The sequence below is a fragment of the Drosophila albomicans genome, chromosome 2R (genome assembly GCF_009650485.2).
Source record: "Drosophila albomicans strain 15112-1751.03 chromosome 2R, ASM965048v2, whole genome shotgun sequence".
Lineage (NCBI taxonomy): Eukaryota > Metazoa > Arthropoda > Insecta > Diptera > Drosophilidae > Drosophila > Drosophila albomicans.
In genome coordinates, this window is record NC_047631.2 from 31,225,907 (window position 1) to 31,245,775 (window position 19,869).

Sequence of the window (19,869 nt, forward strand, 5' to 3'; positions counted from 1 at the left end):
TATAGAAATTTATGCCCAATGTAAAAACAATAATGGTTCTATAACAAAATAACGACGCCACAAGTTTTAAAGATATTTGAACTTCGACTTTTTGTCGACCGTATTCACAGATCCGACATCGTTGGGTGCAGTTCCATCCGTCATTTCATTTTTTTCGAAAATTGTCTTTGGGCAACATTATTTTAGCTCATGAACCCCCAAATTCCCTATCTTATAAAAAAATATATTGCTTTTTTATTATTGACACAAAGGCGAAATGATACACACAAGTTCGTCTTTTTCATTCCATAATTTCCTGCAAGCACGAAGTTATACGAGTAAAATATAATATAATATAATATAATATAATATAATATAATATAATATAATATAATATAATATAATATAATATATATAATATAATATAATATAATATAATATAATATAATATAATATAATATAATATAATATAATATAATATAATATAATATAATATAATATAATATAATATAATATAATATAATATAATATAATATAATATAATATAATATAATATTATATAATATTTATAAACGTAATTTATAAAAATATTAGAACATACCTGAATGTATATAAATAAGTAGATTAAATATTTATAGAATCCTGCTGTTCATTTGTTCCGTCTTTCTTAGCTAACTTTGTATTTTGACGACGTATTAGGAAGTAGCATGCCCTACAAAATAATTAATCAAAATTAATGATAAAAAATTGATACAACCCTTGCATTCGCTTGAAGTCAAATGATTCCAGCTTACATAAATATTAGTCCGATTGATAAATATAAGAATACCTCATAGAAGGATCTAGTATTTTCGCCGGACATATAAAAGAGCATTCTAACAAAAAATGTTTTTCCAAAATATTGCAAGATGGCAAACAGTGAGAACATTTTTCCTATAAATATAAAATGTTTTGAAATACTCTGCAAATTAATTATTTTTTTTATTCAATCACCATAGTCATTACTAATAGAGGATGCAATTGATTGAATGGGGACATAATGAATCATTCCAGCCTTTTCGAATATTACAGTCACATAACTGATTGAATCCTTGCCTAAGAAGACCTGGAAGAAATAAAAGAAATATTAAGCTTATTTTATATGTGGAATTTCTAATTGTAAACTTACAGGTGCCAGGCGAAACATGGCAGTAATTGAAGAAATTAACATGCCCATTACAGAATCAGATAATTTCATTAGTTTACTTAAAAGTAGGTAGCCAACATATATTCCCATAATAGCTGATGATAATATAAAATTGTATAAATTAATACTCTCATAATAATATGGAAATCTAGTACTAAAACGCCATCCTATATCACTTATTAGTTTTCCATGTTGAGAGGTGAGGAAGTAAGCCAAAATCAATAGTAGTAATATAGAGCGACCGTTATTCTTTCGCCTTATAAATGGAACTTTTATAAAATCTTTCAGAAGCTTGAGATTAAAGAATTGTATGCACATATTATTTCCAGTAGATATTGGCTTTGAAGGTTCGTTGTTGTCGATCATTTGGCTTAGCTTGGGCTCCTTTAATATCATGACAATGTAGATTAAGGCAGCAATTTGGCAACACGCACCTATTGCAAAGGATGCTGAAAAAATACATATGAATAGAAGAATTTCTGTATAGAATATATAATCAATATATATTATTAAACTCACTTGTGTAGCCAAATAGTTTATAGCTATATCCGCTGATGTTTATTACTAAGACTGCAAGTAGCTCAACTATGGCACATGAGACAAAACGCAAAGTTCTATATTTTGCAGGAGTTGATATGGCTATGTAGCTATACACTGACATCATGAAACATATTTTGCCGCCAAAAAGATTAATGAGCATTGAACTATAAACAGCAAACTTCCATGGTATATCGTTTAAAAATAACGACGCTAGGAGCTGACCTGTTAATCACTAGAAATCACATTTCTCAACTTGCTGACTGAATTTATGATACTCACATACAAAGAACAGGCAATTTCCTAAAATGGGCAACATCATGAAGGTTTTATGCTTATTGTAACGATCTATCCATCCTCCAGCGAAGCACAATATTATCAACGGGAATATTATATCTGGAACATTGTATTGTTTTATTCTTACTCATCAATATTAACTGTTACGTAGCATTTGGTTAATTATTTTTACCAATTTCCCCACAATAGCGTATTGTTAAATGTACATCTTTGGCAAGTTCTTCTGTGCAGTTCTTTTCGTAATTAATTTCCTCAATACTTTCATTTATATAAGCATCGTGTGTGACTGTACACATGGACGGACAGGGCATACAATACCAAAAAAATGATATTGCTTTATAATTAAGACGACTAGGAGCCAAATATAAAAACAATATCGGCTCGACAAATAGATAACGTTGACACACTTCTCGTAAATAATTCATTTTTGACTTTTCACTTGTGGCCTCAATCGCAATAGCAGCCTCTTCGAAAGAGTTTCTATTATCCATTTGAATAATTTGTTTTAATTTTTTTCTTTCGAAATTCCACACTACACGCAACACTTCGCCTCAAGTTCTAAAGTCAAACTGACGGTTTTTGAGTATTGTCAGGTTTTTAGTTTAGTTTAGTCTTAACCTAGCCCTGCCCATATCATTCCACCACATTACCGCAAGTCAAAAAAAATATCCACCAAAATGTACATCGTCCTTACTTTTATACGAAAGTATCTTTTGACTAATATTACCATTGAGAGAAGGTTTAAGGACTCCCATATCGGTCATAAAACATGTGTTAACATGAGAATTAATAGAAATAATTTGGTAGTTTACACGTGACTATAGCTCACGACTAAATTCATTAGGTTAAATTAAAAAAAATTACACTGTAAATTTAGCCTTAGATTATATATTTGTATATTCGTCTTTCTTACGGCTTGTTACACACACAAAATAGAAATAAAAATTAGTATTACAATTTTTAATTTGATTTGATTATAGATCATGGATCTTCGGATCTGTATTTGTCCCTTCAGTTTCTTAATTTTGCTAAGCCAAGTTCGCACTACGATGACGAATTAGAAAATAGCAAGCACTGAAATATGATAATAATTACGTTTAAGTATAGAAAATTATATTAAAAATAAATGCGTCCAACTTACAACAAAATCAGCATAGTTGGTACGTAAAACAGTTCAATAAATAGCAACATTAAATTCTCAAATGAATCAATTACGACAGAAAGGACTGGAACAAATATGCGTGGATATATGAAGACAACAATTGGTTCCAAGATGCCAAAGAAAGAAAATAATTTTCCTAGAATGATAAACCGCTTAAAATGTTATGTCAAAGCGTAAAGTTTTGCTTTTATTTACCATCGCCCTCACTAATAGATGATGCTATGCATTTAATTGGTATTATACGAAGAATGGAAAACAAATCGAGCACTTGAGCAGTATAAAACTCTTTAGAAGTTGTTTTAGTATCTGCAATGACCTATATAACAGATGATCATATATTAATTAATGAAATTCAAGAACTCCATCAATAAACTTACAAACATGCCGCGTGACACAGCTGTGAAGACAGCAATCCAGATTCCAATCATGGAATCGGAGAATTTCCACATTTTACTAAAAATGACACCACAAAGACAGGCTCCAATAATAGATGTCACAAGTTTTTTCATTCTGTATGTGTTGTGACTATGATCATAATAATATTTTGATTCAATGTATATAGTTCCCACAGTCAAGTAGTAACACAAAATTAATAGCAGAAATATAAGGCTTCCATTATTGCCTCGTTTCTTAAAAGGTAATTTAATAAACTCCAACAGCAGACTCGGATCAAAGAATTCTTTCAACACATTTCGTCGAGGAGGTTTCAACGATAATTTCACATTTGTGACGTTCTCTTTAATCGGCAAGTCATCCAGATTTGTTAAAAGAGTATCGGCAGCGGAATCATTCAATTGAGAAAAACTTTCATTTGACTTCGGCTCTTTTACTAAGTAGATACCGTAGAGTATGCCAGCGATTTGAATATGCACACATATTGCGCAAGTTACTGAAATTGGCATTCATAAATACAATTTTAAAATACTGCTTCACAGACTGAAAAATAAACTTACTTGTATACCCAAAGTAATTGATAGGCTCAATGATTACACTTAGATAGTTTGTAAGTAAAACAAACACTGCAAGGATACTGAAGCGTAAAAATCGATCACTCTCTGGAGTTGTTGTGGTTATGTAACTGTACAAAGACATCATGAAGCATGGACTATCCCCAAAAAGAGCTGGCAGCATTGAGCTATAGCAACTATATTTTAACGGCAGACTATCAAAGAATACCGAAAAAATTAACTGATCTGTAAGATACATAAGTTTGTATTTAGAAATTTATACTGTACATACTTGGAAAATACTCACTCTTATAGTAAAGACATCTGCCCACAATTGGTATAATAAGGAACGCTTTACGCCGATTGTATCGATCCGCCCAGCCTCCAGCAAACATTAATATAATATATGGAATAACGAATGCTGCACGAAGATAGAAAAACTATCGATTATAAGATAAGGTATTCATTATAAGGTTATTATGCTTACCTATTCTTGAACTATATAAATACACATTGTTCATGAGTGGATCAGTCTCATCTTTGCAAACATCAAAATGAAAATTGGGCCAAAAAGTTTCGCCTGCCATGTAAAAGCACGTGAATGCGTCGTAGCTCAGATTAAAGCGACATTCATTGTTTATCGGCAAATAGTCCAAACTTAATACACTTGGTGCCCAAAATAAAATCAATATCGGCTCGACAATTAGATAACGGCGCCAGAACTCTTTAAGATAGTTTAATTTGGGCGCCATGGCTTTAAGAGCGACCTTCACGCAACCGACCGTACCTTCGGTTGCCATTTTAGTACACGATTTTAGCACACGATTTTAGCACACAATTTTTGGCAAATTCCACCCAACAGTTCAGGCACAGAAATCATACTGCTGTCCTGCATGTAGGCTTTTGTTCAATACACCACATTTTTGTCTGCGTCGACAGTAAGGATGACGCAATTCAGAGCTCATTTCCCTTCAGCTAATTTTCTTGCAAAAAATAGGTGTACCATTTTAGGTGGATTTGTTATACAAGTTTCCCATAAGATGAAAGGGTATTATAGCTTTGTGAAATGTGTAGAATAAGAAATTAGCAGACACCTCATATGCCTTGATCAGCATCAACAGCCGAGGCAATATATCCATGTCAGTATCCAATTTTCAACACATACATATATCTACAGACATTATTCATCGACATTTATAAAATTTATTTAAGATATTGTATAATTTTATGACAAAAAAATCTTAGTTGTTGGTAGTTGGTATATTTTGTGTCTAGCAATATGTATATAAAAAAATTCAAAATATAAAAAATATCTATATATACAAATGTAGTATATTTTAAGAATACTACCACACTGTTGTGTTTCTGATGTAAAGGGTTGATGGGTGTTTAATAGTCGGGCAGACTCGACTCACTTAATTTTTTATTTATTACAATTTATTACCTATATGGAAATCCATTCAGTTTTGTCGACCGCATGATTTGTTAATTTAAAGTAATTTTATGTGGTTTGGGCTCTTTTAGAAATAGATTATTTTATGATCATATCACAACAAACATGCGAATTTTTACAACCTGTAAGATTCTTGCTTAAACACATTTAAATGAAATAACTTTTTTTATTTCAAAAACATGTATTATAAATCTTTCTTGTTGGCACAAAATTATGATCAATATTACTTACACTCAAGATTTGCAAAACCCAATTCAAATAAATACTTAAAAATAACTGAATTTGTAAGATTCAACCAAATTTGACTATAAATTTTCGGTGCTGTTATGTTCAGCCATGTTTGAATTACGACGACGCATTAGAAAATAGCAAGCACTGAAAGATGATAATTATGTTCAATTATTTAAATTAATATTGAAAAGAAATGTGTTCAACTTACATAAAAATCAGCACATTTGGTACGTAGAAGAGTTCAATGTTGAACAAAAGGAAATTCGGAAATGATTCAATAGACGCAAAAACGACTGCATCGTATATGGGTTGATATATGAAAATAGCAATTGGTTCCAAGATGCCAAAAAAAGAAAATAATTTTCCTAGAATGATAAATAGTTTTAAATATCATGCCATAACTTTTGATTGTCTTTTAATTTACCATCGCCCTCATTAATAGTTGATGCTTTGGATTGAATAGGCACTAAACGAAGCACTGCAAACAAATCGAGCACTCCACCAAAATAATGGGTTGTAGTAATTTCAGTTGTAGGCGCAAAATTCTATATATAAGAGATGAAGATACGTTAGCAAATGAAATTCAAGATTTTTAGCATTAAACTTACATAAACTAATCGAGACACAGCAGTAAAGACAGAAATCCAGATTCCAATAATCGAATTGGAGAATTTCCACGTTTTACTAAAAACTAAACCGCAAAGAAGGGCTCCAGTGATATATGACTCAAATCTCATCAATCTAAATGCGATGTTGTCATGATCATTAAAATATTTAGTTTCAACGTCTATCTGCCCCACACTCAGACAATAACACAAAATTAATAGCAGCAATATAAGGCTACCATAAATGTCGCGTCTCTTATAAGGTAATTTAATTAATTCCAACACCAGCATCGGATCGAAGAATTCTCTAAATATATTGCGTCGAGGAGGTTCACATGACAATACAATGTTTGTGACGTTCTCTTCAATCGGGATGTCACCCATATTTGTTAAATGCATGTCATTCGATTGAGAAACGCTTTCATTTGACTTGGGCTCCTTTATCAAGAAGATAACATAGAGTATGGCAGCGACTTCAAAGGCCAAACATATTGCACAAGTTACTGAAATTGGCATTCATACATACATATTTAAAATACTTCGCCACAGTTTGAATAATAAATAAACTTACCTGGATATGCAAAGTAATCATTTGGCTCAATCATAAGATTTAGATTGTTTGTGAGTAGAACAAATACTGCAAAGATACTGAGCCGTAAGACTCGATCACTCACTGGAGTTGTTGTGGTTATGTAACTTAACACAGACATCATAAAGCATGGACTATCGCCAAAAAGAGCTGGCAGCATTGAGCTATAGCAACTCAATATTAACGGTTGACTCTCAATGAATATCGAAAATAAGAACCGATCTGAAAGAGAAAAAAGTTTGTATTAAGATAATGATATGATAAATAAATGGAATTATACGCACATTTATAGTATATACATCTGCCCAAAATTGGAATAAACATAAACGCTTTACGTTTATTGTATCGATCCGCCCATCCTCCAGCAAACAATAAAATAATATATGGAATGGCGAAGGCTTCAAGAAGATAGAAAAAATATCTATAGAAGATGAATAGAATTCCTAAGTACGTTATTATTTTTACCTATTTTTGAGCTATATATGTATACTTTGTCATCCTGATAAACAGTTTTGCAAACATCATAATGATATACAGGCCAAGATGTTTTGCTTTCCATATAAGAGCACGAATGTTCGTCGTAACCCATATTCCACTGACAAGCCTTTTGTGTCGCAGAATAGTCTAATCTTAATACATTGGGTGCCGAAAATAAAATCAATAGTGGCTCAACAAGCAGATAACGGCGCCACAATTCTTTAATACAGTTTAATTTGCGCGTTACGCCTGTAACAGGAACGTCCACAGGAGCGACCACACCTTCAGTTGCCATTTTAGTACAAGAATTTAGCACATAACTTTAACTAATATTATATTATGCTTAGCGAATTCCACCCGACAGCTCAAGCTCCAAAATCACACTGTTGTCCTGCGTGTTCGCTTTGTTCAAACAACCACATTTTTGTCTTCGTTGACAGCCAGGATGACGCAATTCAAAAGAGGATTCAACTCAGCTGAGCGAACAGTTTTCTGCCTTTAACAAGCCTATAATAAATAAGTGTACTGCGTGGACTTGTTATACACACTACCCAGAGAAAGATATTATAACTTTGTAACAGTCATTTAACAAAAGAAGCCATCTCCGGTCCCCTAAATTATATATATTTTTGATCAGTGACAACAACTGAGATGATATAGCCATGTCCGTTTGTCTGTCTTCGATTAATTAATTAAGTTAATTAACTTATGTTGATATACCAAATAGAGCCTTAGGTACATTTTAGTATTTTTGTAAAATATTTATTTGGTATATTTGAAGAATAATATAGTGCAGATATCTCACAGTCGAGCACACTCGACTGTAGTTTTATTACTCGTACTTTTCTTTAAAATATGTTGTTCCTGAGAGATACGCACTCGACTTGTTTCTGTTACAATTTTGAGATTCTGCTCTTAATTTTTTGTATACTTTGTTTTCAACCGCAAAATCATCCAGAATTGTCAACTTATAGTTAGTTCCTAGTCCGTGATTTGGGGTTTTTTTTTTAAATGTGATCATTTTATGATCATATCAAAGTGAAATTAAATGTTTGCTGTTTAATTAGTTACTGTATAAACCGAGTATACCAGGTGTACCGGTATAAAATGAGCATTTTTTTGTACACTATATACATATAACTTTTTTACAATCTACATCTGTCTTGTAGATACGATTGAAGATTTGTCTGCAAAGTGCTATAATAGCAGAAAATATATTATATTAATAAATGCATCTCAAGAACTTCGTCAATAAACTTACAAATAGAACGCGAGACACAACAACGAAGACAGCAGTCCAGATTCCAAATAGGGACTCGGAGATTCCAACTATGGATTCAGAGAATTTCCAAATTTTAGCAAAAGTTATAATTCCAAAAAAGGTTAAGTTAATTGACATCATAAATTTCATCAATCTGTAATAAAGTTCCATATGCGAGTATTCCATATATTCCACATATTCAACAAAGTCGATTCTATTTAAAATGTCAAAATCCATAAATTTGGTTTCACTTTCTTCAGGTCCCGCAGTTAGAAAGTAACACAAAATTAATAGCAGCAATATAAGTCTATCATTATTGTGTCGTCTGTTAAAAGGTAATTTAAAGAGTTCTACTACGAACATCGGATCAAAGAATTCTTTGAACACATTGCGTCGAGAAGGTTCAGATGATGATTCAATATTCGTGACGTTCTCTTGAATCGGCAAATCACCCAAAATTTGTTAACTGAATGTCGCCAGCGGAATCATTGACTTCAGAAACACTTTTATTTAACTTGGGTTCCTTTATAAATAAAATAATGTAAAGTATAGCTGCGATTTCCAGACCCACACAAATTCCAAAGTATTCTGAAATAACACATACAAATTTAATAAACTGCTTAACAAACGAAGTAATAAACTTACTTGAAAACTCAGAATTAATGAGATGCCCAATGATACCACTTAGAAAGTTCGTAAGTAGAACAAATACTGAAAGGATACCGATGCGTAGGACTCGATCACTTTCTGGTGTTGTTATTGTTATGTAACTAAACGCAGACATCAGAAAACATGGAACACCGCCTAAAATTGAAGGTATTATTGCGAAATACCAACTCAATTGGAAAGGCAGACTCTCATAGAATATCGAAGATGCGAGCTGATCTGTAAAAGAGATGATTTTGTAATTTGATTCCTATAAGATCCTTAATAAATACCTACATACATATATAATATAGACATCTGCCCAGAATCGGTAATATCAAGGATGCCTTACGCTTATTGTAACCATCGACCCAGCCTCCAGCAAACATGAATATAATATATGGAAATACGGAGACTGCAAGCAGATATGAAGATGAATGAAATTCGAACGTTATTCAAACAATTTTATATATTAAAATTACCTATCGGTAAAGTATTTAAATATACGTTGTTCACCAGATTTTGGGCCTGATTTCCAACTTTACAAACGGCATAATTAAAATTGGGCGAGCTGGCATCTTCAAATGACTCTTCAGGTGAAGGAACTAGTATTGTCAATGTATTTTGTGGCACGTAATATGGAATACAATCTCTGACATAATAGTAGTCGTATATCACGGTAGAGCATATAGATTCGTTGTAGCCGAGACTAAAGCGACATGCCTTGTGTGTCACAAATTTGTCAAATCTGAATAAAGTGGGTGCCCAAAATAAAATCAATACTGGCTCAACAAGTAGATAACGATGCCAGAATTGTTTCATATAGTTGAATTTGCGCTTCACGCCTTTAACAACTGCATCCCCACAACCGACTGCACATTCGTTTGCCATTTTAGAACATAATTTTAGCGCAATATTAAATATTCATTTATATTAGTTTTTACTTCAAGCTCCAGAATTACACTATTGCTCAGCATGTTAGCTTTGTTCAAGCGAACACATTTCTATCTTCGTTAACAGTGGAGATGACGCAATTTAGCTTAGCTGATAACAAGCCCTCAGAGAGAAAGTGTATCATATTGCGTGAACTTGTTCTAATTCTAATATGTTTGTTTGATCTTCTATTATTGTGTATAAATAAGTAAGGCAACTACCGTGGAGTGTGCTCGACTGTGAGATACCCGCTATCCATAATGAATAAGTAGGCGTTTTTGCCCATACAAAAGTATTTCTTTAATAACTTCGACCATTTTTTTCTGATCGCAACAAAATTTCCAGGAATCATAACTACTACAGTTGTTATTGTATATGCCAAAATTCGTAACTCTAGCTTTAAAATTACTCAGATAAAAATTGTGGAAGTTATCAAAGAAATAATTTTTTATGGGCAAAATCGCCTATTTACTAGGGTCTTAGTTACTTTGGCTGACAATCTGCCACATTGTGCCGTTTATGGTATATTTTGAATGGTGTACTATATCGATATACCAAACATACCATTTGGTATATTTTTAGTATTTTTTAGTATTTTCGGTATATTTTGAAAATGATACCGCAATATTTTGCCTTTATTAAAAATGGGTAGCGGGTATCTCACAGTCGAGCACACTCGACCGTAACTTTCTTACTTGTTTTGATTTGCGGGGGCAGAAGTGGGCGTGGCAATAATTTGAAACAAACTTGATCTGAGTGCAAACATAACAAATGCTGTCGAAAAAAAATTATAACTCTATCTCTTAGACGACGGACAGACGGACATGGCTAGATCGTCTCGGCTGTTGACGGTGATCAAGAATATATATACTTTATAGGGTCGGAGATGCCTCCTTCTACCTGTTACATACATTTCCTGCCGGAACAAAGTTATAATATCCTTCTACCTTATGGGTAGCGGGTATAAAAATGTAATATGAACTATTTTTGTTTTAGGCACAAAACTAAAATATCTATCTACCCTATGACTATCATAAATAACATAAACTAATTAATAATTAAACCAACAAAAATGCATTTTTAAGATTTAACAAGATTTGATTATAGATATTCGGTGCTGTCTTGTTGTGCCAAGTTTGAGTTGCGACGGCGCATTAGAAAATAGCAAGCGCTGAAAGATGATATTCATTAGGTTTAAATACTTACAATATATTTGTATTTACATGCAACTTACATAAAAATCAGCACATTTGGTACATAAAAAACTTCGCTGAAGAGAAAGACGAGCGTAAAATACGAATTTCCAATGGCATCAACGAACGCATTATATATGGGAATAAAAGGGAGAATAGCAACTGCTTCCAAGATTCCGAAAAAGGAAAATAATTTTCCTAAAATGATAAATATCTTGAAATTCTGTACAATAGATTAAAGACAGGATTAAATTTACCATCGCCTTCATTAAGAATTGATGCCAAGGATTTAATTGGTATTAAACGTAGAATTAAAGACAAATCGAACACTCCAGCGTAATAAACATTTGAAGATGTGTCTGCAAAGTACTATAATAGCAGAAAATATATTAATAAATGCATCTCAAGAACTTCGTCAATAATCTTACAAATAGAACGCGAGACACAACAACGAAGACAGCAGTCAAGATTCCTATAAGGGAATCGGAAATTCCAACTATGGATTCAGAGAATTTCCAAATTTTAGTAAAAGCTATAATTCCAAAAAAGGTTAAGTTAATTGACATCCCAAATTTCATCAATCTGTTGTAATGTTGCAAATTTTCATTCCACTCGAGTATATTTAAGATGTGAAAATCCATATACTTGGTTTCACTTTCTTCAGGTCCCGCAGTTAGAAAGTAACTCAAAATTAATAGCAGCAATATAAGTCTATCATTATTGGGTCGTCTCTTAAAAGGTAATTTGAAGAGTTCTATCACCAACATCGGATCGAAGAATTTTTTGAACACATTGCGTCGAGGAGGTTCAGGTGATGATTCAATATTCGTGACGTTCTCTCCCAAATTTGTTAACTGAATGTCTCTAGCGGAATCATTGACTTCAGAAACACTTTCATTTGATTTGGGCTCCTTTATAAACAATATAATGTAAAGTATAGCAGCGATTTCCAAACCCACACAAATTCCAAAGTATTCTGAAATAAAAAATACAAATTTAATGAACTGCTTAACAAACGAAGTAATAAACTTACTTATAAACTCAGAATTAATGAGATGCCCAAGGATACCACTTAGAAAGTTTGTAAGTAGAACACATACTGAAAGGATACCGATGCGTAGGACTCGATCACTTTCTGGTGTTGTTATTGTTATGTAACTAAACGCAGACATCAGAAAACATGGAACACCGCCTAAAACTGAAGGTATTATTGCGAAATACCAACTCAATTGGAAAGGCAGACTCTCATAGAATATCGACGATGTGAGCTGAACTGTAAAAGGAATTTGCTTGTAATTTGTTTAATATAAGTTGCTTAATAAATACCTATATAATATAGACATCTGCCTAAAATCGGCAATGTCAAGAACGCCTTACGCTTATTATAGCGATCTGCCCAGCCTCCAGCAAACATTAATATAATATAGGGAATTACGGAGACTGCAAGCAGATATGAAGATGAATGAAATTCGAATGTTATTCAATCAATTTTATATATTCAAATTACCTATCGGTAAAGTATTTAAATATACATTGTTTATCAGTTTTTGTGCCTGATCTCCAGCTTTACAAACGGCAAAATTGAAATGGGGCGAGCAGACATCTATAAATAACTCTTCAGCTGAAGGACCTTGTGTTATTATTGTTTTTTTTGCCACGTTATATGGAATACAATCACTGACATAATCGTTTTCGTATACCACGGCAGAGCATATAGCTTCGTTGTAGCCGAGACTAAAGCGACATGCTTTGTGTGTCACAAACTTGTCAAATGTGAATAAAGTGGGTGCCCAAAATAAAATCAATACTGGCTCAACAAGTAGATAACGATGCCAGAATTGTTTAATACAGTTGAATTTGCGCTTCACGCTATTAACAATTGCATCCACACAACCGACTGCACATTCGCTTGCCATTTTAGAACATAATTTTTGCGCAATATTAAATATTGATTTATATTAGTTTTTAGCAAATTCCACCCGACAGTTCAAACTCCAGAATCATACTGTTGCTCAGCATGTTAGCTTTGTTCAAGCGAACACTTTTCTGTCTTCGTTAACAGCGAAGATGACGCAATTTAACTTAGCTGATAACAAGCCTTCAAAGAGAAAGTGTATTGCGTGAACTTATTCAACTATAGTGGAGTATGATAGACTGTGAAATATTCGCTACCCTTCTTAAATGGAAGCAAATGACTGATTAAAAATATTCTAAAATATACCGAATACTATATTTGACTTGTTATACACACTACCCAGAGAAAGATATTATAACTTTGTAACAGTAATATAACAGAAGAAGCCATCTCCAATCACATATATTATTTATATTTATACCCGCTACCCATAGGGTAGAAGGGTATTATAACTTTGTGCCGGCAGGAAATGTATGTAACAGGTAGATCGAAGCATCTCCGACCCTATAAAGTATATATATTCTTGTTCAGCGTCAACAGCCGAGACGATCTAGCCATGTCCGTCTGTCCGTCTGTGTGTCTGTCCGTCTGTCCGTCCGTCCGTATGAACACCTAGATCTCAGAGACTATAAGAAATAGAGCTATAATTTATTTTCGACAGCATATGTTATGTTTGCACGCAGATCAAGTTTGTTTCAAATTTTTGCCACGCCTCCTTCCGCCCCTGCAAATCAAAAAAATCGAATAACAAGCGTAATTTTAAAGCTAGAGTTGCCAGTTTTGGTATATTCATTAATTATTATAGTAGTTATGATTCCTACAAATTTGGTTGCTATCGGATACAAATTGTCGAAGTTATTAATTGTATTGGCAAAAACGACTACTTACTAGGGGTTTTATGGTATATTTTGAATGCGGTTTTATATCGATATACCACATATACCTTTTGGCATATTTTTAGTATTTTTGCAGTATATTTGGCATATTTTGAGAATAATGCCACAAAATATATTGCTTTTATTCAAAATGGATAGCGGGTATCTCACAGTCGAGTACATTCGACTGTAGCTTTCTTACTTGTTTTAATCAGTGGCAAGAACTAAGACGATATAGCCATGTCTGTTGGTCTGACGTCGATTTTTGATCTATGAAGTTGATATACCAAATGGAGCCTTAGGTACATTTTAGTATTTTTGTGATATATTTATTTGGTATATTTAAGAATAATACCGTACGGAGCACACTCGACTGAGCTTTCTTACTTGTTCTATTTTTGAAAATATGTTGTTCCTGAGAGATACGCACTCGACTTTAGCTTTATTACTTGTTTCTGTTACAATTTTGAGATTCTACTCTTTATTTTGTTTTCAACCATCATGCATAATTGTAAACTTATAGTTATATTCTAGTCCGTGGTTTGGATTTTTCTTAAAATGCGATCATTTTATGATCATATCAAAGTAAATTTTAATTTTTGGTGTTTAATTACATAGTTATATTGTATACACCGAGTATAAAACTTTTTTTCAATCTACAAGTCTGTCTTCAACCAATTTTAAATGTTTCATAAATGTATTTGTAAGATTTAACAAGATTTGATTATAGATATTCGGTGATGTTTTGTTGTGCCAAGTTTGAGTTACGACGGCGCATTAGAAAATAGCAAGCGCTGAAAGATGATATTCATTAGGTTTAAATACTTACAATATATTTATGTTTACATGCAACTTACATAAAAATTAGAACATTTGGTACGTAAAAAATTTCGCTGAAGAGAAAGACGAGCGTCGAATACGAATTTCCAATGGCATCAACGAACGCATTATATATGGGAACAAAAGGGAGAAAAGCAACTGCTTCCAAGATTCCGAAAAAGGAAAATAATTTTCCTAAAATTAAAAATATCTTGAAATTCTGTACATTAGATTAAAGACAGAATTAAATTTACCATCGCCTTCATTAATCATTGATGCCAAGGATTTAATTGGTATTAAACGTAGAATTAAAGACAAATCGAATACATAGTAAACGGTTGAAGCTTCGCCTGCAAAATACTACAATATAATAGTAGAAAATATATTAATACATGCATCTCAAGAACTTCGTCAATAAACTTACAAACAGGATGCGAGACAAAACAATAAAGACAGCAGACCAGATTCCAACTATGGAATCAGAGAATTTCCAAATTTTAGTAAAAGCTATAATTCCAAAAAAGGTTAAGTTAATTGAAATTATAAATTTCATCAATCTGTAGTAAGATAGCAGATCCTCATTCCAGTCGAGTCTATTTAAGATGTGAAAATCCATATATGTGGTTTCAATTTCTACAGGTCCCGCAGTTAGAAAGTAACACAAAATTAATAGCAGCAATATAAGTCTATCATTATTGTGTCGTCTCTTAAAAGGTAATTTAAAGAGTTCTATCACCAACATCGGATCGAAGAATTCTTTGAGCACATTGCGTCGAGAAGGTTCAGATGATGATTCAATATCCGTGACGTTCTCTTGAATCGGCAAATCATCCAAATTTGTTAACTGAATGTCTCCAGCGGAATCATTGAATTCAGAAACACTTTTATTTAACTTGGGCTCCTTTATAAACAATATAATGTAAAGTAGAGCAGCGATTTCCAGACCCACACAAATTCCAAAGTATTCTGAAATAACACATACAAATTTAATGAACTGCTTAACAAACGAAGTAATAAACTTACTTGAAAACTCAGAATTAATGAGATGCCCAATGATACCACGTAGAAAGTTTGTAAGTAGAACAAATACTGAAAGGATACCGATGCGTAGGACTCGATCACTTTCTGGTGTTGTTATTGTAATGTAACTAAACGCAGACATCAAGAAACATGGAAGACTGCCAAAAATGAGAGGTATTATTGGGAAATACCAGCCAACCCAGCGGAAAGGCAGACTCTCACGGTATATCGAAGATGTGAGCTGAACTGTAAAAGAGATGAGTTTGTAATTTGATTCATATAATGTCCTTAATAAATACCTACATATATAATGTAGACATCTGCCCAGAATCGGTAATATCAAGAACGCCTTACGCTTATTATAGCGATCTGCCCAGCCTCCAGCAAACATTAATATAATATAGGGAATTATGTAGACTGCAAGCAGATATGAAGATGAATGAAATTCGAATGTTATTCAATCAATTTTATATATTCAAATTACGGTAAAGTATTTAAATATATGTTGTTCACCAGATTTTGTGCCTGATCTTCAGCTTTGCAAACGGCAAAATTGAAATTGGACGAGGAAGCATCTACAAACAACTCTTCAGCTGAAGGACCTTGTGTTGTTATTGTTTTTTGTGCCACGTAATACTTGTATGGATAACAATCACTGTCATCCTTGTTTTCGTATAGCACGGCAGAGCATATAGCTTCGTTGTAGCCGAGACTAAAGCGACATGCCTTGTATGTCACAAACTTGTCAAATCTGAATAATGTTGGTGTCCAATATAAAATCAATACTGGCTCAACAAGTAGATAACGATGCCAGAATTGTTTAATACAGTTGAATATGCGCTTCATGCCTTTAACATCTCCATCCACACAACTGACTGCACACTCGTTTGCCATTTTATGTTCTAAAATATTAGCGCAATATTAGATAATATTAGTTTATTAATATTAGTTTTCAGAAAATTCCACCCGACAGTTCAAGCTCCAGAATTACACTGTTGCTCAGCATGTTAGCTTTGTTCAAGCGAACACATTTCTATCTTCGTTAACAGTGGAGATGACGCAATTTAGCTTAGCTGATAACAAGCCCTCAGAGAGAAAGTGTATCATGTTTCGTGAACTTCTTGTTCTAATTCTAATATGTTTGTTTGCTTTTCTATTAATGTGTATAAATATGTAAGACAACTACAGTGTAATAGACTGTGAGAAACTCAATACACTTTTTAAATGAAAGCAAATAACTAGACTAAAAATATATATTTGGTATAACGATATACTAATATAAATAATATATAAATACAATAGAGTACAAAATATGTCAAATAGCAGCAGCTTTTTTCCCATTTCTTAAATAACTTCTACAAAACGTATCTGTTCGCAACCAAATTTTCAGTTATCACAAAAACTCACTATAGTACAATATATTTATCGTTTATGGGTTCGGAGATGACTCCTTCTGCCTGTTACATACATTTTCAATTATAATACCCTTCTAGCGAGTACATAAATTCAAATAAAGATTTATTTTACAACATTGTGTTTGCAGCTTAAATAAATAAAACAATTAATCAGTTATCCTGGTCTTAAGATTGCTGTTCACTTTGTTCGCTTGTTTGGGGCGTCTTCGTATTATGTCGACGCAGTAAAAAGTAGCAGGCGCTGCAATGGAATAAATAGTAAATTACTTTAAATAAAATGAGAAAGTTATTCCTTAAGCTTACATGAAGATTAGCACATTGGGTAAGTAAAGAAGTTCGCTGAGGAGGAAAACAGCGCCCGGAAATGATTTGGAAGTGAGAGCATAAACCTTTTTGTAGATGGCCGAAAAGACTTGCGCTTCGATTGGTTCCAAGATGCCGAGCAGAGAAAACAATTTGGCTGCAAAAGATACATCACTTAAAGTTCTGACCAAAAGGTTGAGTTTTTTTAAGTACACTCACCTTCTCCTTCAATAACAGTCGATGCAATTGTTTTGATGGGAATATAACGAAATAGTGAAAACAAATCGAGCACTCCAGCTGCATAATATGTTGGAGAATCTGCTACAAAGGCCTGAAGTATAAAGAAAAAGATAAAAGGGGATTAACATCATTTATAAATTCAATTTATAATCAATAATTGTGCCACCCACTTACATATAAAAGACGCGACACAACAGTGAAGATAGCACTCCATATACCCAGCATGGAATCGGAGAATTTCAACATTTTACTGAGGATAACAGTTCCAAAGAAAGTTCCAAATATAGCCAATGAACGCTTCAACACAATATATGCGCGATAATCAAAGTTCTTATTCCACACAGGTTTCTTATGTCTGTACATGTCCATGTATTCGGCTTCACCTGCCTCAGGTCCAGAAGTCAAGATGTAACACAACATTAACAGCAGTAATATAAGGCGTTCATTATTCGCTCGTCTCTTAAAAGGCAATTTAACAAGTTCAACTACTAAAGTGGGCTCAAAAAATTCTCTGAGCACATTGCGGCGTTGTTCGATTTTTGGGGACTCCATTTCCGATGCCTTTAAATCATCCTGGTCAGGTAATTCAGAAGCCTTTTCATATGGTTTTGGCTCTTTTATAAACATTACAACATAGATTATAGCAGCGACTTGAAAGAGAGCACCCGTGGCAAAAGAAACTGTAAGAAATACAAGTCTAAATATGTTGTTTCAATTGAATGTAAAAGTTTTTAACTTACTTGTGTAGCCCAAGAAATTCGGAGGAGATCTAAAAACGACAAATACGAATTCGTGAAGTTGGGACACTATGGCAAAGATACCGAAACGCAAGACTCGATCTTTCTCTGGAGTGGATATGGACATATAAGTAAATACGGACATAAGCAAGCAGGCTTGACCACCAAACATGGCGGGCACAATTGTCTCCAGATAGCCACCAAACTCGAAAGGAAGACTGTCAAACCATATTGCTGCTATGAGCAGAGCTGAAAAGTAACTAGAATTGTATTTAATATATTTAATAACAGGCTTTTTCGATACTCACTCACAAAGTAGAGACATTCCCCCACTAAAGGCAGAATCATGACGGCTTTACACTTATTGTATCGATCCACCCAACCACCAGCAAACGGCAATATAATCAGCGGGAACATAAAGACTGCAAAGCAGAAAACTTAATTTTCGTATACTTAATATTTAATATGAAATGTTTACCCATTGCATCACACTTTTCATAGACTTTGGAAACTATTGATTGTGTCTGCGCTGCTGCTTTGCAAGCTGTGAAATTAAAGCTGGGCGAAAAGACATCCACAGTTAACTCTTCTGTTGTTGGACCGTGTTTGGTTGCATTTTTAAGTGCTAACTCCAATGGCTCACAATCGATGCTTTTCGCTAAGCATGTGGCTGCATTGTAACCAAGATTAGTTCGACACGTTTGTTCAAGCGGAAAATTATTCAATGCAGATTCGTACAAATAAGTTGGAGACGAGTATAAAAAGAACAATATTTCCACATCCAGATAACGTCGCCACAGACTCTGCAAATAGTTCAGTTTGAACTTTGAATTCGTAGAATCTTTAGCTACAATTTCTCTTGTTTTGAAACGCATTTTCTTTTTTTCCAAACGACTTCCGCACGCTAATCAACACGCTTCAAGTTCCAACACAACATTGTGTCGATTAGCTGGACAATTGCAAGTGCGTTTGTTCAACGATGTTGTCACATTTCCGCCAGGATGACGCAATTGAATAAATGACTTACTGGATAAAGAGGAGTGCCCATAG

General features: G+C 33.4%; 5 protein-coding genes across 5 annotated transcripts; all 5 read right to left on the reverse strand.

Moving 5' to 3' along the window:
- Positions 1-118: 118 nt before the first annotated feature.
- On the reverse strand, positions 119-1,921 carry LOC117575293 (uncharacterized). The gene is made up of 6 exons (XM_034259440.2): positions 1,685-1,921; positions 1,148-1,614; positions 973-1,084; positions 774-912; positions 581-691; positions 119-295 (listed from the first exon to the last, which is right to left on the reverse strand). Exons 1-5 carry the CDS (start codon positions 1,863-1,865, stop codon positions 604-606), a joined length of 987 nt encoding a protein of 328 aa, XP_034115331.2. The 5' UTR covers positions 1,866-1,921; the 3' UTR covers positions 119-295; positions 581-603.
- A 978-nt stretch (positions 1,922-2,899) lies between these two features.
- On the reverse strand, positions 2,900-4,430 carry LOC117575262 (uncharacterized). The gene is made up of 6 exons (XM_034259398.2): positions 4,416-4,430; positions 4,115-4,354; positions 3,539-4,050; positions 3,357-3,477; positions 3,141-3,297; positions 2,900-3,073 (listed from the first exon to the last, which is right to left on the reverse strand). Exons 2-6 carry the CDS (start codon positions 4,290-4,292, stop codon positions 3,028-3,030), a joined length of 1,014 nt encoding a protein of 337 aa, XP_034115289.1. The 5' UTR covers positions 4,293-4,354; positions 4,416-4,430; the 3' UTR covers positions 2,900-3,027.
- Positions 4,431-5,866: 1,436 nt separating this feature from the next.
- LOC117574447 (uncharacterized) lies at positions 5,867-7,758 on the reverse strand. The gene is made up of 4 exons (XM_052006909.1): positions 7,711-7,758; positions 6,217-6,337; positions 6,001-6,157; positions 5,867-5,936 (listed from the first exon to the last, which is right to left on the reverse strand). The coding sequence occupies exons 1-4, from the start codon at positions 7,756-7,758 to the stop codon at positions 5,867-5,869; spliced, it is 396 nt and encodes a 131-aa protein (XP_051862869.1).
- A 7,817-nt stretch (positions 7,759-15,575) lies between these two features.
- LOC117575151 (uncharacterized) lies at positions 15,576-17,130 on the reverse strand. The gene is made up of 6 exons (XM_052006910.1): positions 17,091-17,130; positions 16,781-17,026; positions 16,428-16,541; positions 16,128-16,370; positions 15,742-16,070; positions 15,576-15,611 (listed from the first exon to the last, which is right to left on the reverse strand). The coding sequence occupies exons 1-6, from the start codon at positions 17,128-17,130 to the stop codon at positions 15,576-15,578; spliced, it is 1,008 nt and encodes a 335-aa protein (XP_051862870.1).
- Positions 17,131-17,631: 501 nt separating this feature from the next.
- On the reverse strand, positions 17,632-19,167 carry LOC117575026 (uncharacterized). Its single transcript, XM_034259105.2, has 6 exons — positions 19,128-19,167; positions 18,823-19,068; positions 18,257-18,762; positions 18,062-18,173; positions 17,843-17,999; positions 17,632-17,780 (listed from the first exon to the last, which is right to left on the reverse strand). Exons 1-6 carry the CDS (start codon positions 19,165-19,167, stop codon positions 17,705-17,707), a joined length of 1,137 nt encoding a protein of 378 aa, XP_034114996.2. The 3' UTR covers positions 17,632-17,704.
- Between the last annotated feature and the right edge of the window lie 702 nt (positions 19,168-19,869).